At 43.9% G+C, this 15700-nt stretch overlaps 1 protein-coding gene across 2 annotated transcripts; it reads right to left on the reverse strand.

Moving 5' to 3' along the window:
• Window positions 1–1914: 1914 nt before the first annotated feature.
• TMEM171 (transmembrane protein 171) lies at window positions 1915–15607 on the reverse strand. 2 transcript variants are annotated; one of them, XM_074812758.1, is made up of 5 exons: window positions 15386–15607; window positions 9738–9859; window positions 8544–9264; window positions 6678–6819; window positions 1915–2216 (listed from the first exon to the last, which is right to left on the reverse strand). In XM_074812758.1, exons 3-5 carry the CDS (start codon window positions 9172–9174, stop codon window positions 2000–2002), a joined length of 990 nt encoding a protein of 329 aa, XP_074668859.1. In that variant the 5' UTR covers window positions 9175–9264; window positions 9738–9859; window positions 15386–15607; the 3' UTR covers window positions 1915–1999. The 2 variants fall into 2 exon arrangements, with proteins under 2 accessions (XP_074668859.1, XP_074668860.1); XM_074812759.1 differs by lacking the exon at window positions 15386–15607 and adding an exon at window positions 13698–14991.
• Window positions 15608–15700: the final 93 nt, after the last annotated feature.

Here is a 15700-nt window from a genome sequence, read left to right on the forward strand (position 1 = left end):
CAGCAAATGAGTGTTAATTTGTAATTCAAATAACAGAACAAAGCCAACACGGGTCTTTGTTTACATGGGATTTTTTAAGTAAAATACCCCAGCTTCTATGCTTGCTATATAATAGCATGACAAATCCAGAGAAAGAGACAAGATCCTTTGATGTATGCAAGCTTTGTGTGCCCGAAGCATGCAGGGTGGTGGGCACCACTGTTAAAAATCAGGTTAGTAACAAAAACTACAAAAAATAATCAGAAGATGGTAAACCACAGCTTGGATTACAGCAGGCATTCAAAGAACACCATCTTTGAAAAACTCACTAGGTAAAAAACACTTGAGATGACAAAATGGCTGGTTTTTGTGGATCCCCTTTCTTCACATAGACATTTACCATGGCTAAGTCATGCCAGTTTAATCAGCTCCCACATACTAAATCCCTCTCTGTTCTGTGTTTGCTCAGTACTCTGCATGCATAAGCCCCTCAGCTCCATTACTGGCTAAATATACCTCTCTCACTGGCTGGTTTGGTTTTGTGTTGCTGCACAAAGAGCTGCTCTAGCATGGCTGATGGATCAACGCAGAGGTAGAAATAAATTGCCAAATGCAAGAGCTCCTGAACATCTCTCTAAAGCAGGTGAGAGGAATGTTCATAGAAGGAGGACATGAGGCAATCACCTTTCTCTAGGCACAGGAGGGAACTTGAGTGCTTAATACACAGCCTGGCATTCTGTTACAGCCTGGTTCCCTGAAATTCAGTGTGGCAGAAGACAAGTTGGGGAGTAGTTGAGGTGCCAGAGCATGCAGATGTTTGGAGATTCAGCTGAACAAGACAGAGATTGCCCTTGCAAGATGTTTTAATGCTGGTAAGTTCACCATGCTGAACCAAACCTAAACAGTAGCTCTCCCACCTGCTGCTTCTAGACACAGAATCAGGTCTGTTTTTCTCAAACAGGGTTCAGAGCAAGTTGCAAAGCAAAGGTCAGCAGCAACTCACTTCCTGTTAATTATCCTTACCTGCTACAAGTAAATCCTTGAGTTTGGGAAGGGGTGCAAGCATTTGCAAAATAGAACCAGAACCTGTTGTCATTCCATCCCAAGGACAGGCAGCTACTGCTAACTTAGGGGCTGCACAGGGACAGAGGAGCTAAGGGGGCTGTGTTTCTGAAGGGTCTGTCACATGCTGTGTCACTTAAAAACATCTGTTGCATGTGGTTCCATGAAACTGCCTCTCTTGCATTTGCTGACAAGTAATGCCTGCACCTGCAACACACCATTGCTGAGTGGCACTCACATGCACAAAATAAGCACTCCTTGTATAAACCATGAGTGACAATATATAACAGTAGAATAATCCCCCTGAAATCAGACATTACCATAGTTAAACTGTTAGCCTATTAACTATCCTCAGTGTTGATTTAGGGCCCTTAACTGCTGGCTAAAACTGATTTTCATAGGGATTATACTTATGTAAGGGCCACAGAGGGTCTAAATTGAGCTACAGCGTGTTTGTTACCAGGCGGGCCAAAAAGTAACCATTTAAATTCTCTGTAACATACTTGGTCCCATTCTTAAACACCCCTATTTGTGATGCTCTCAGAGTACACATAAAGTCAATCACTTTGCAGACAAGTATTTTCCACAAAAGTCATACAAAAATAGAAATAAAAACACTTCCTAATTGTTTCTTTTTTGAAGCTCCAAGCAGATTTAATTAAAATAAGCAAAATGTTGGTCTCTACTTAGCGCCTCCATTACATAAAGAATGACTAAAAATAGAAACTGAAGCTGTAACAGAACAAGAGCACTTAACGTTCTTGCAGTGAACTGAATCCCTTCAGACTACTTGCTCAGAAGCCTAGCACTATCTAGTATTTCTTGAAACCCAAATTAATCATTTATGCTTTTTGATGAAAAATTACACACAGACACCATTATTGCTTTTATTAAAAAATGTAAATAAATTCCAAAATTGTAAATCTCAGTGTTTAATTTAAGTCTAACTGCCAGTCCTCTATGAGCTGGTGTCAGATGTGGCTAAGAAAATAGATGAAGAAGACGGAAAATATTCATTATTTGTTATTGATGCTTTTTCTTCGTATTTTGGAGGCGCTTCAGAAGAGAGGTATAGCACTGGTAAAATATCTGAAGGTGAGCTGCTTCCAGAAATTGTATATATGGTTTCGTAGTCTCTAACAGCAACTGTTCTTTCATCATCTGCAAGTTGTGCTCTATAAAACACAAAACTGCATATTAGCATAATTAATTTCTCTACAGTGAGTCAAATTTCACCTGACTTACATAAACATACATGTATGCACACACTCCCCCAAAATCCCTGAAGCAAAGAACTTGCATAAGCATTAGGATTTCATTCTGTGGGCTCCATTATGACTCATATGAAAATTCTATTACTTCAGAGGGGAAAGGCAAACAAGCTCCCTTCTAACCTTTCACATCACCAGTCACAGCCTCGCTTATGGGTATTAGCTGCTTCTGGCAGGGCCACCTCACAATCTTATTAAACCTTCTTCTGATCCTTAGCTCCTAATGTATCTTCCCTTTTGTAGTCTACCACAGACACCCTGTCCCTTACGAAAGACAGTTACTAGACTTAGAATTGCATCACAAAAATTACAGTTCTTAGCCATCTGAGATCTCATATGAAAGGCAACTTGAAACTTTCATTAAGCTTTCCAGCAACGCCTGACAGACATAAGGAGTAGCATTCCTGCTCAGAGCTGGAGAAACAGAAGCAACTGGACACGACCAGACTGCTAAGATCCCAGTGACAGTCAAGGATGGCAGCCAAGTATCCACCCACCTCTGACTGCCATAACTGGATCCCAGCTGGTTGCACCCGCACAGTTCTGGTACCCTGCTCATCTCGCCCAGGAGCTCGCTCTCAGCATATTGCCTCAGCTGCTTCCCAAGGAAAGGGAAGAACTCGTTCTTCATGACTGACTCCCAGAGGTGACTCTCACCTTTGTGCATACATCTGTACCTCCACCAGTACTGTGCGAGGAACAGGAACATGGAGCACAGTCATCTCATCTTCAGTGCTGTTACTGGTGTGGGAGGGTGTGAGTTTAAAGAAGAGAGACAAGAACATACTACACGACAAATGCCGAAGTGCTACGTAACAGATTGCAGGAAAAAAACAACTACTTCTGGGATCAGACCATGACTCAGCTTCTTACAAGCTCTCTCATCCAGCACAGCCTCTACCACAGCACTTGCTGACAGAACATAGGGCAATGGATTGAAGAGGCAAATCACATTTACCTAGTAACCACCCACGTACGAAATGAGTATTGCCTTACAGCTTTGAGATCTTCAACCATGGCACTATGTCAGGAGGAACAAGGCCACTGCCTGTCCTCCATGAAAGGGCTTGGGAACCAATTTGCACTAGTCAGGGTGCCGTGGCTGCTACCAAATGCTGAGCCATGGGAGAGCATGACCAAGTAAAATACCCATAGGTGGTATCAACTCACAGGGTCTCTGTGAGGAGCCTGGGGAGCACAGAAATGCAACAGCTAGAGCACCCTCAGCCACAGAACACCAAAGCAGGAGGTCAGGGTTTCTGCATCCAAGGTTGAGGCGTTTTGTCCACTCCACTAGAAACTGCCTCAACAAGCTGGGCTACAAACTGCCTCTTTCCACGTATGTTCACAAGACAGAGAAGTCCAGGCAGGCAATCAACGATGACTGAGTTGATGGGATCGCACACAAAGTTTGGAGCACCAGAACTGGACATCTGTGGGCTGAGGCAGTTGATCCAGCTGCAGGGGATTTTGTAGGAGAATGCGTGAAGGAAAGAGGGGCCACCTGGTATGTGTACCAGCAGGGAGAGCCCACAAGAAGCCTGAGGAATTGGCTTTTTCACCATTCCTCCACCGCCCTCTGTTTTTCCTTTTTCAGTGCAGAATGTGCTACTTGCATTCTTTCACACCCTTTGAAAATCCACACATTTTACCAAGCACATGGGCAGGCAGCCCACGTCTGAATTCAGGACCTGAAATTACAGCATAGAGAGGACCTGTGACTCTCAGTTTTGTTCATTGTACTTTTACAGACAGGTGGTACAGGAGTCATGCTGTCTCTCAGCTGCTTGCAAGGCTACAGCAGAATATGTATCTTGCCACACTTCTCCCAGTTATCCACTTCAGCCTGGTCTTCTAAACACATTTAAACTGAAACAATTTTTGAGGGTGCCCTTGGGCCATATTCAAATCGGCTGTCTCAGGGCTACCAGAGGTCCAGGTTCACACTCAGGGCATGTCATTTCTTCACACACATCCATTTGCTTTGTATGCACATCTGGGATGTACATGCCAGAAAGGAGTTACAGTGCATGCCTGAGCTGTAGCACAGACAGGCTCAGTGTGGTGCCTAACTCCAGGACTAGCAGCAGCTGGTATGAAACACCTTCCAGCTGTGGACACCTTCACCCAGCCCAATAAGAACACAGAGGCTTCATGTAAACTCCTCTTTCAGCAGCAGGAGTTTATTTTCTCTGCTGCTTGCTCTGGGTGTCCTTTGGTTGCAGTAGTGTAGCTCTGATAACTGACACATTTCATTTGCTATCTGAGAACTATCAAAGACTTTCATACTTAAAAAAATAAAATGTTTCTTCTTCACACAACAGTTTGTGCCTGGTCATGAGAGCCACTGCTCTCTGAAAAGCGCTTCTGCTTGACTAACCCCAATATCTTCTCATCCCCGCATCTACCCTTGTCATCCTGAATTGGCAGGCGTTTAGGACACCGAGTAATCAACATGTTCTCACCAGCTTTATACAAGAAGTACTCACTCTGAAACAATTTAAGCCTAAAACCAGCAGACTGAATGAATTATGTGTGTAGCTAGGGTTTATTAGGCATTGCATCCCTCAGCACAAGTCATCAACCTCAAGCTGGACCTCAGTCCGGAATCAAACACTGAGTGTCTCCCTTTCCTAGGTGGTACATACATGATCACTTTTTGTTTGGGGGCCAGTCCCACTGTGCACTAGAGTGTTGCACTACTAGCAAAGAAGAGGGAGCAGGGGTTTTGACAGAGATGTATTTAATGTTAAAAAAAATGATCTTGAGAAAAGGCAGAAGGACAGTCTGGCTTGTGGTTATAGAAAGAGAAGGCAGCATCTGCTGTCTCCAACAAAGGTGGTGAGAAAATGTTTGGAGGAGGGCACTAGGAAGTGGAAGACAATATGAGTTGTTGTTGATGGTGACTGACTAGAGAAGAGTGCCTTGTACACTGGGGCTGAGCCTCAAGAATCCACCAGGTATACTTCAAAGGATGACTAAAAAACCACAGACATGGCTGCACGCAGCGTGGTAACAAAAATAAGCACCATTGCTAACACAAATATCCTCTCCTGTGGCATTTAGGTCTTTGGGCAGGAAGAGGGTTCGTGCTTGCTTGCTTCAAAAGGAAGATTAGCACTAGAGTTCTGAAGAAGTACCGACATCAGGCACACAGCTGGTACAGCTGGTCATGGAACGCACTGCCTCATGTGAGTGAAGAAGTCTGGAGTATAGTGGAAAGCTATTAAAACAATGGCCCAACAATTACTATGATTGGACATAGCCAGGCAGGCTGGAGCTCTTGCTGCAGTGATGATGCTTAGGATGCTGCATTTACAGTCTTGTAAACTAAAGTTATCCAGTGAAAAAGTCCTACACTACCTACTGACTCACAGATCAAAAAAACAAGCTGACCTTCCAAAAGCAAAAGCCAAGTCAATTCTGGATCATTAAGTACCTAAAAAGAAGTTGGGAGCTCTAGGCTTGTGGAATCTAGCTCTCCTGGCCAGATCTAGTTCTGGGTCCTAGTATGTAGCCCTTGCAGCGGCCTCCTTCATCCTCAAGTTAGCAACCCACTGGTGGTACCCTCCAGGAGATAAATAACCCTGCAAGTTCTTGTGGTACAGACAACTCTTCAGTCAGCAGCTCTTGCTCGCTGAGCTTGGTGGTGGCAGCATCCAGCAAATCAGCTGAACTCAATGTACAGAAGAGTGGCTGCATGGGTAAGGTACAACATCTTGAGACGAAATTGGCATTACAACCTCCCTTTTAAGCTCCCTGGAGCCTCCTGCATTTCTGTAATATCAAGGTATCCTTTTATCTGGACACACTGCCACACCAGGAACAAGGCAGACCAGCACAGGTCTCACTTCCTCAAGGCAGTGAGATAAGGGTCACAGGGAGAACAGGACACATTAAAGTGGTGTTCCCAGGGCCCATGGATAGGTGGCATGAAGGGTTTGCTGCGTTGGTTCTACAGAGGCTTCCTAAAATCGGGCAGTGTCGTGGTTATGCCACTGGGGCACTGCTGTCAGGGGCACCTTCTCTTGGACAATCTGTGGAAGAAATCTAACCTAAGTATATTTAAATAAAGCCAGTGATTCAAGGCTTTGTCTTCACTTCAGAAGTTCTTTTCAGTCGTAATAAACTGGTAAGAATTTAACCCTCACAAAGGACACACTGTGGCTTCTGATTCCTCTTTTATACCAGGATATTTTAATGCCACTTCAAGTAAGGTATCTGAAGTAAATTGAGTGATGCACTAGAAAAACCTTGTAATGCCTACTAGAGAGTTAATTCACAGTGATTATTTAAGAACATGGTCTTAGATATCTTGAGAAACATATTAGCTTTCCAAAGACTGAGAAGAAAACACAGTCTTACCCATCGCTGAAGACAGAGTGGTATGGTGGAGGATTTTCACTTGTAGGCAAAACACCTGACATAAGACAATGTGTTACAGTTGGTGACACAGGGTCAGCAAAATAAGGAGGTGGTGGAGGTGGGAATACCATTACAGCATCACCTAGGAAAAAAATGACCAATTAGTACCTCTGAAAAACTGGGCATCACTGTTCATTCTAACTGCATCCTAGAATATTTCCTGATTTTGGAATTACAGTATTTGTACTTGTCTACCTTCTGAGATAAAGTGAAATGATCCCACATACATATATTCTGGGCTGTTAAAGTACATTGGAGGTACATTCAAAACCAAAATTATCCCACAATAAAGATCCAGCATATTCACAAATAGAAGATTTCATTTAGAAAATACAGCTGGGGAGGGCAAGTGTTCCATCTAGCGAAGAGAGACAAATCCCTTCATTATTGGCTGTCTTCAGAAGCTGGAAGTACAAAGCACAGTTACTGTTGGCTCACTTTAAGAATAGGTATTTTAGTTTTCCTCACATATGTAACATAAGGCATTTTAAGTTTCTCCACATCTACTGCAGTGTTATAACAAAGTATTCTAGTCATTAATAGTTCTGATGACTGACTTTGTGTGCTTTCAGTTTCCCTACTAAATTACTCATAGCTGAAGGCACACCACTAACATTAGTTCCATAATGCTATCAATACATAATTCACTGTTAAGTGTACTGTGCAGCATATCTACCAACTTCAACTTTGTAACTGAGGAGTTTCAAATTTATTTATTTTTTTTAAACAGAAAGTTTTTATCAGTCACTGAGCTTGCATAATTTATATAAACAATCACAGCTGCCTGGCATCTTGTTTCTTTTGTGATTTGTGTGCAGGGACAGGTCAGGGAACTTCAAAAATAACGAGTAAGGTGGGGGGTGTTATTCTAGCTGACTCACCACTGTTCCAGAATGTCACTATGCCAACCAGACCTCAGCCTTCAGCCTTTCAGTTTTACTTTTCCTGATGGAAGCATAAAAGGAATTGACTAATTTTGCTTTTTCGTCTTTAAAGACAATCTGAATTCCTTTCTACAACCCTTTGATTTATCCTGGTGGCTGGAAAACTGACTTTAAACCCTCATGTTTTCTAGGGGTCACCAGGTTACAGGTCTGTACCTTGGTTTAGACAGGCAGAAGGAAAAAAGTTTTGCATAGTGAATTTCAAGTCCAGTCAGTCAGCAATGATGAGTCAAGTAATACTATGATTGACTCATTAATCCTTTCTGAGAGCTAGAAAGTTACCAGAATAATCTATGCATAGAATGTATTCATGGGTATTAAAAGCAGTGCTATATACAGGGGAACATTCCCTGCTAACATATCACATTCACTCAAATACTGTACAATTAACAGAGCATCATGCAATTACATTTGACTGATTAAAGAGGTGACCACGATTAGAAAAACCAAAGCGATACACTGCTTATGAATCAGATTCTCCTGTTTAAGAAGTCAGAACTCAAGGCTAAAATAAATCATACACAGTCACAGAAGCCATTAGATCTGTGATTTGCAGTATTAGCTATACCCTTTGGGAAAGGAAGTGGGATTGGACTAATTTCTGTCAGATTATATGACTTCTTTTGAATAGACAGTCAGACCTTTCTTTTTATGCCAAAGGAGAGGTTTTATCTTTGAAAGGTAACTGAACGGACCATACGGAAAACATATGAGACAAAGCAACATTCTTCTGTATTGGTTGGTTTGACATGCCAGAACTGACGTGCTTAGAGCTCAAATGAGTGATATTCAGAGGTAAATCATTAGTGGGAAAAAGGCCCTACTAACGCTTAAATATAAAGTTTACACATTATTTACCCACCTACTGTAACCTGAAAAGATTCAGGGCTCTGAGGATGTTCTTCACTTTCGCAAGATTCTTGGTTGAGATTTAAGTTTTGTTTCTTTTTAACGTGAGCTATCACGAAGAAACACAACCCAGTGAGCACAATCAAAGGTCCCATGATTTGAAGTGACAGGAATCCACAGCCCTGGAGGTCCACATCAGAACTGCCGGTGTGGTTGAGCTGTATGCTGTGCCAGCTGGGGCTGCAGCCAGGAACCCAAATGCCCAGGATACTAATTAGCATTCCACTAGTTAAAAACAGGAATCCAAATATGAGAAACTGCGCAAACTGGCAGCTCCCACGACAAAAAACAAAGCTGTACACCTGCTCATTTTGCAATTGTCTTTGTCTTATATACAGCCTGGCCCTTGATCGTGCCAGTAAAACACAAACCAGTCCAGTTACAGCCAGCATGGGCCCAGCAGCCTTAAGGACCTCACTACAGTCACTGAAGGTTCCAGACGGGCAGGACTGAAGAATAAAGACTGAAAGCAGGAATCCAGCACAGAGCAACACAGCTCCAAAAACAAAAAGGAAAAAAATAAGTTTCCCATGTTGTCCATTATTTCCTTCACCTCCTGGTGCAGGAACAGCCACTGGATACATTACAACAGAATCTCCTCAAGCAGATGAGTTGGGTGTTTTTGTGGGTTTTTTTTTCCTGTTAGCATTAAGTGGCAGAAAACTACAGTAGATCTGTGAACATGAAAATACACGAATCAAAAGAAGAAAAAAAAACCACAGTGAGACTAGCTATATTGTAATATTTACTTTTGTATTTGCTACTCAGCTGATATGGTATACTCTCAGTGTATTTTCTGTTTTGTACCTCTGTTATGGATAAATGGCCTAATCAAGTTTGCTGCCGTTGAATGCCGATGAAAAGACAGAACTTGCCTCATAGTTAGACTGAAAACAGCTGTAATTGGTGTTGCACAGCTAAATGAATTGTTTCTTTAGACACACAGTCTTATGATTAAGGGGACATTACTTTCAAAGGCTGAATCTTGGGAACAAGGACAGGATAGATTTCCCCTCAAAAACAGAGAGCTAGGGGAAGTGTCTGTAGTGAATGGCAGGAAGTACCAGCTCTTGAGAAAAAGAACCTTAATGCAAATGAGTATTGATGACTATTGGATTTTTTACCAAGTAAATCTTCTAATACATACCTTTTCAAAGCATATAAATCTTGCTTCTCCTTCCACAGGCAATAAAGACTTTTCTGTTTCTCTCCTTAAATCAGCTTCCTGTCCTATACAGCTGCAATACACAAAGGATTTTTGGTTCTGTTCTGAAAAGACAAACAAAAAAAAAAAAAAAAGAAAAAAGCCATACTAAGGATCATACACTTCAAGTCTCACTGATTCCATAGTTAAAGTTGGTAAGCATATCGCTCCCACACTTCAATGTCTCCTACTCCTAAATCCTTTGTCTGTGCTCCAAGAAAGCTTTAAGATGAAATATAGCAGAAGTGTCTCCCAGAGGTCTTCTCAGCCCACAGGAGTCTAGATTCAGAAGTAAAACAGAAACTAGTGCTGAGGCCAGTAACAATTCATATGGTAGTATGGATGACAAATCTGCTGGATGTGGACAAACAGGGGCAGGGAAAGCCTGACTGCAAGTTAGGCCACAGTGTCATCCAGTGAGCTCTACGGGAAAAAAAAAAAAAAAAAAAAAAATTATTTCTGCCATTACTTACAAGGAAGTTTGTGCTGCTCCAGCACTCTGGCCTACAGGGCTCAGGTGGACACCTGTACTCCATACCATAGTGATTAGCAACCACGGAGATCTTGGTCCAAGTAGCTACCATCCATCATGAGAAAGCTGTCCCCAACCAAGTGTAGGAGGTACTTAAGCGTGCTCATATTGCAGTGTTTTAACACTGCCCTCTTTACCTCTCCAGCAGTCTCCCATGACAACTTCATCTATGACTTGGATATATCAGGAAGGATATATAGGGACTGGGGGAGTTTGTCACAGATGGAAGCTGTGAATCAGTTTAGTTACTGTTGTTTGTTAGCTAACCTCCAGCCTTTCCTCTATCAGCTTCCACCGCTCTGCTACTAATTCAGATGACTAGAAGCTAAAAGTCAAGTTAGATTGACTCCTCCTTACATATGCCTCAACAACAGTTATTCTGCAAGAAAAACATAGTATGTGATTTCTGGAAGCAAGCTGTTGAACATGTGTCAGCCACAACAAGCTTGGTGTCACTCCCCAGTAACTGCAGTGCCCCACTGGGATGAAAACAAAACACAACCATAAAACCCACTAGTCACTCTAATACCTAATTATCTGTCTGCAATGCAAGGCAATCTATCAAGTCATTTTACTTAGCCACTTGTAAGAGTAGGACCCAGTTAAAGAATCGGCTGAACAGATACATGAATGATCAAATCATTAGATGTTTTACTGCTGAATGTTAAACCAGATCAGAAGGCAGAGAGCAGCATGCAGGTAAAAGGCACAATAAGCACAAGACTCAATGGGCAAGGAAACAGGCTACACCACAGAGCAAGAAGGCCAGTACAGGAAGCAACAGTCTCCCAGCTGGCTATCCCAAATAGAAAAACTGAGAGACCTCCCCTAATGCATCCCATTACTGTGGTCATTGTAAACTATGTCTGCTAAGTGTTTCTTCATTGTTCTGAATTCAGTCTATCCCTCTACGAAGACTGATGTGAAAAACAGCTAACTGAGGCTCCCTTGGTAGAAGAGTCACAGCTTCACTCTGGGGAAAAAAAAGTTTATAGAGAGCACTAAAGATAGGATAATACATCATGAAAAAGAAATTAAAGAAATTCTAATAGATTTCAAACTGAGGACCTTTATCTAATAAGCACACTTTCAATACTGCATGAGCTGGAGTCAGTTTGAAGGCTCTACTGATCAGAGAAAACTGATTCAGTTGGTCATTCCTCCTTCCTCGATTTCACTAGTCTTTCCTAAGTTAATGAAATTGTTTCTCATAACTGCATTTGCTCCTTCATGTCTAGAAATTAATTGATCTGGGGTGGCTCTGATTTATTGACCAATAAATGCACAAAACTGAGCAAAGGGCCTCTGAAATACAAAAAATCTCCAAACAACCCACTAAAGCGCAGTTTCAGACACAACAGTCTTAAGATACTTTTCTGCTGAGGCACATTAACCATTGTAACACCAATACACTACAATTAGAGAAAACACTGAATCCTTTCTTCACAGTTGCCTCTAGGGAAGAAAACATGGACATAAGTACAAGTAAATTAGGACAAAAGGAAGTAATATGAAGAAAAAAAAAAATCAATCGTTTAGCCCTTAAAAAGAAAAATCTAGAGATTTGTTCTCGTTACTCAAACACAGCGCGTGCATCTCTTCCACCAATCTTGTTGTTATGAGATGAAGTTAAAACACACATTAGAAATTAAGTATGTGCATATTTTCTTAATTCTTTCAGGCCACAAAAGAAGGAGCATTCAGAACAGTCTGTTGTGGCTTTGAAGATGAAAGCTACAGATTTTATGCTGCAAAATCCAGAAGAGGACTAATTTTCATTTACACTACCACCAAATTTAAATAGAAAACTCAATGCAAAATTAAGTTTTATTTATTGTGTTTCAAGAAAAAGTATTTCAAGAAAGAAGTAAGCCTTATGTTGACTATGTGCTTGAAATACTCCCTTTAGATCTGCTATCTCCTCGGGCATACTGACATAAAGGAATATTCCCTACATATTGACCCCACGTCTGAGAGCAGACATGGAAATACCAGGTCAGAAACTGCTAGAACAAAATCCAGTAGTGGGGAGGCAGTTAAGTATGAGGGAAGAGGGAATTGGAAACACAGCTTGTAAGGAAGTCTGGTTATGAGCTTAACTTAAATGATACAGTGCTTTACCCTTTTGTAAGTCTAACCCATGCCAGACACATAGAACAGGAAATAACATCACAATTTCTTGTCATTTTTCTGTGTAACACCTGTATTACAACTTTCACATTATGGACAAGTCCAAGGATTTTAAAATACAAGTTTTAATGATGAAACTGGGACTTTTTGCTTTCCATTTGAACCTTCAGAGTCCATACTGTCCAAGATTTCCACTGCAACACCAGGGCTATAAATTTACTCCCCCTTACTCATTTGAAATTTGATAGCCTCATGCAGTCATATGAATTCAGGAACTGAGGATTAAAAGAAGAAAGCACTGGAAGAATTAAAACACTGTTGTCCCTCTGTTTCATGTTTCCCAGAGTATGCCCTGTTCCTGCTCTTTCACTTGCAAAAGCACCCAAATCATTTCATGCAGAAGGATCAGGTCTAGCCTGTGTTATCTCAAGAACTACAATACCCTGTCAGTTGTAACCCACAATGAAAACCCCATTAGAAGTCACAAGCCATCTTTTTCAAGAGTTTTTCATTTAAGTGTTTTCACCCATACTTCCTATTTTTGAACTGCTACTGGGAAGTTACCACTGCGCAATTATTTTTTTTCCCCCCACTTTTCTTCTTCCCAGGTTTCAAATTAAACAATTCCTGACAGGACAAGCTACCTGGAAAGAAAAGTCCTCTCAACTTCATTCAGTTTAACTTTCATGTCAAAATATGAATGGATCTACATTTCCTCTCACTCCCTGTATCTAATTTTGTCCTCCATTCACATCTGCCTCTATACCCATGCCATTTTCTGTTCTTCATCATATCACAGTTTCCTCCCTGGATTGCAGTCTGAACTTGACATTCAGCAGAAGCACCCATCCATGAGCACAGCTGGTTAAACTAAAGTAAGTTCAAGTTTGTCGCCTTCATCCCCACACTCTTCCCTATCCACAGTGTTTTTAATTACTTACATGAAAAGCCAGGGGGAAATGCCCAATAGGATGTACTTTCAGTTTTCTACTTTCAAGCAACATTAAGACTACAAGCACTAACAAGTTCTGAGATGCCAAATATATCCAATTTCACCTCTGGTGTATGCAGTCCCTAATTAGTGCCTGACAGTGCTCTCACCTCACAGAGCACCCAATGACATCCCAGGACAAAGATTTCCAAGATTTTGATGCTGTGTAAAAAGATCCCTAAGCAGGGACCTGATGCCACAGAAGGAAACTCTGCCCATATGGGTGAACAAAATAATTGTGTCAGCTCACAGAATAAGAAGGGTTACGCTGTGCTGTTATTTACAACCATTGCAAGTGGAGCAGGAGTCAATGTCTGGAGAAGTGCTGGAAAGCAGCTGCAGTAGGTATTTCCAGAAAATGGGATGATTCTTGCCAGTCTCCAGAGATGTGTGCCAGGGATCCTTCTCACCACAAACTGGCAGCATCAGGGATTCTGACCTGTGCCAGACAGAGCTGCACTCCGTGAAGAAGCTGCAACTACTATCCCTCTGGGCTACAAAAGAAAAACAGCTAGAGTAAGAAGTGGTCCACAAATGTTCCCCTCTCATTTTGGCAGGGAAGTGAGTCCTAATGCCATGGTTGGATGTGAGGACCCCAAAACGTGTCTGGACACAGAGAGGAGCTTGTAAAGCAAAGTCTGGTAATCCACTGGTTGGATGCTATGCAGGCAACTATGACAGCACCTAGATTTAACAATGGGCTCTGAAGGGTCCCATGCGATGCGATGCTTTTTACACAACATACTGGTGGCACACAAAAGCTGGGACAAAGCAGCTCCTGTTTTCTGGAGTACCTGCACGGAGACTAGGGAGAAGGTAGACAGACATGGTTAAAGCCAGAGATGACTTTCTTCAAACAGGTAACAGAATTTCTGGCAAATTCTGGGAAGGTCTGTCCCATGGGGCTGATGTACTTTAAAGCAGCAAAAGGCACAGGCAAAGAGCCTTACTGATCTTTGAGAGGATACTACAGTGACCATCAGGAAGCTGTAGGACTCCTAAAGCTGCCCAAAAGCTTCCTGCCCCATTTCTTAAGGTTGGCCTGGGGCATTAAACCACAGTCAACTCATGGTCAAGCAATTAAGCTCTACTCCATCTAGAAATGCAGCATCCCATGGCATATACCTCCTCATGCACCAGTCTGTCAGGCATGCTCTCTTCCAAGTCCCACTAAGGTCTTCAACAGGATGGACCATGCCCTGAAAGCACAGCTCCCGTGCATCATGATGGAGTGAGAAACCGGGCAGGGGAGCCTGTCCACCACCTCCCTGCGAGGGAGAAGCACCTGGCCTACACAGGGCCAGCCCACCACCCCAGTGAAAGCCTCCTCGCCAGCACCTCTCCAGCTGTATTCTACCAGCAGCATCCAGAGCACTGTATGCCAGCAGAGTAATTTGTGGAGGCCCCTTCAGAGACATCCCATCCTCTCACAGGAATGGTGTAAAGGTCATTGTGGTTAAGCACTGTGGGGAGCTGATAAAATAGGTTTTTCTTACCCCAGGACGTTTATGCCCTGGGTAAACGACACGCAGGGGCCCAGCCCTAGCCTCCACCTTCGAGTAGAGTGAAAAACACGGCAATGACAGCGGCCGAGCCGGCGGCGGCCGCTGGAAGACACGGCACAAGCCCACCCGCCCACCGCGGCCCCTCGCCAGGGGCAGCCGGAGGTCGAGCCGCCCTCCAGCAGCGCCCGCCTCCCACCAGGAAGCCTGCCCCGCCGGAGGGGCCCCCCTCTCCCCACCGCGCCCTGCCTCTCCTCACACCGGCGCGCCCAGGCTCTCCCCCGCCCCCGGAGGAGCAGCCAGGGACCGCCCGCCATTTTCGCGCCCATCCGCTCGCTTTCTTCAACCGCGGCGGGAGAGGTGTCGGGGCCCGGGCAGAGCGGAACAGGTGCGAGAAAGGGTCAGCGGCGAAGGGCTCCCAGCGCCCGCCCCTTACCTGGCCGCGGTGCGAGGGACTGCCGCGGCGTAGCCGGCGCCGCTATTTAAGCACCTGCGCCAGGCAGCGCGCACTTGGGCGGTGGCGGCGCGGGGCAGGGCTGAGCCGAGCCGAGCCGAGCCGAACCGCACCGCCCCGGGGGCCCATGGGCGCGGCGGTGGCTGCTGCGGCACCGCCTCCCCCGGTGCCGAGTGCCCCACCCGGCGGCGGCCGCGGCCTCGGCCTCGGCTGGCGTCGCTCTTCAGCCGCTCCGCCCCGCCCTGCGGCAGCCGGGCGCTTCCCGCCCGGCTGCGGCCCTCAGGCAGGGGGCGGCCG

The sequence above is a fragment of the Strix aluco genome, chromosome Z (assembly GCF_031877795.1).
Source record: "Strix aluco isolate bStrAlu1 chromosome Z, bStrAlu1.hap1, whole genome shotgun sequence".
NCBI classification, from domain to species: Eukaryota; Metazoa; Chordata; class Aves; order Strigiformes; family Strigidae; genus Strix; species Strix aluco.

Excerpts from the sequence above, each read along its gene's own strand:
- TMEM171 (XM_074812758.1), bottom strand. The coding sequence starts at position 9,174 with ATGTATCCAGTGGCTGTTCCTGCACCAGGAGGTGAAGGAAATAATGGA. Across the intron at positions 6,820-8,543 it reads ATCTTTTCAGGTTACAGTAG|GTGATGCTGTAATGGTATTC; the intron begins GTGGGTAAATAA and ends TTTTTTTCCTAG. Across the intron at positions 2,217-6,677 it reads CACTCTGTCTTCAGCGATGG|AGCACAACTTGCAGATGATG; the intron begins GTAAGACTGTGT and ends TGTGTTTTATAG.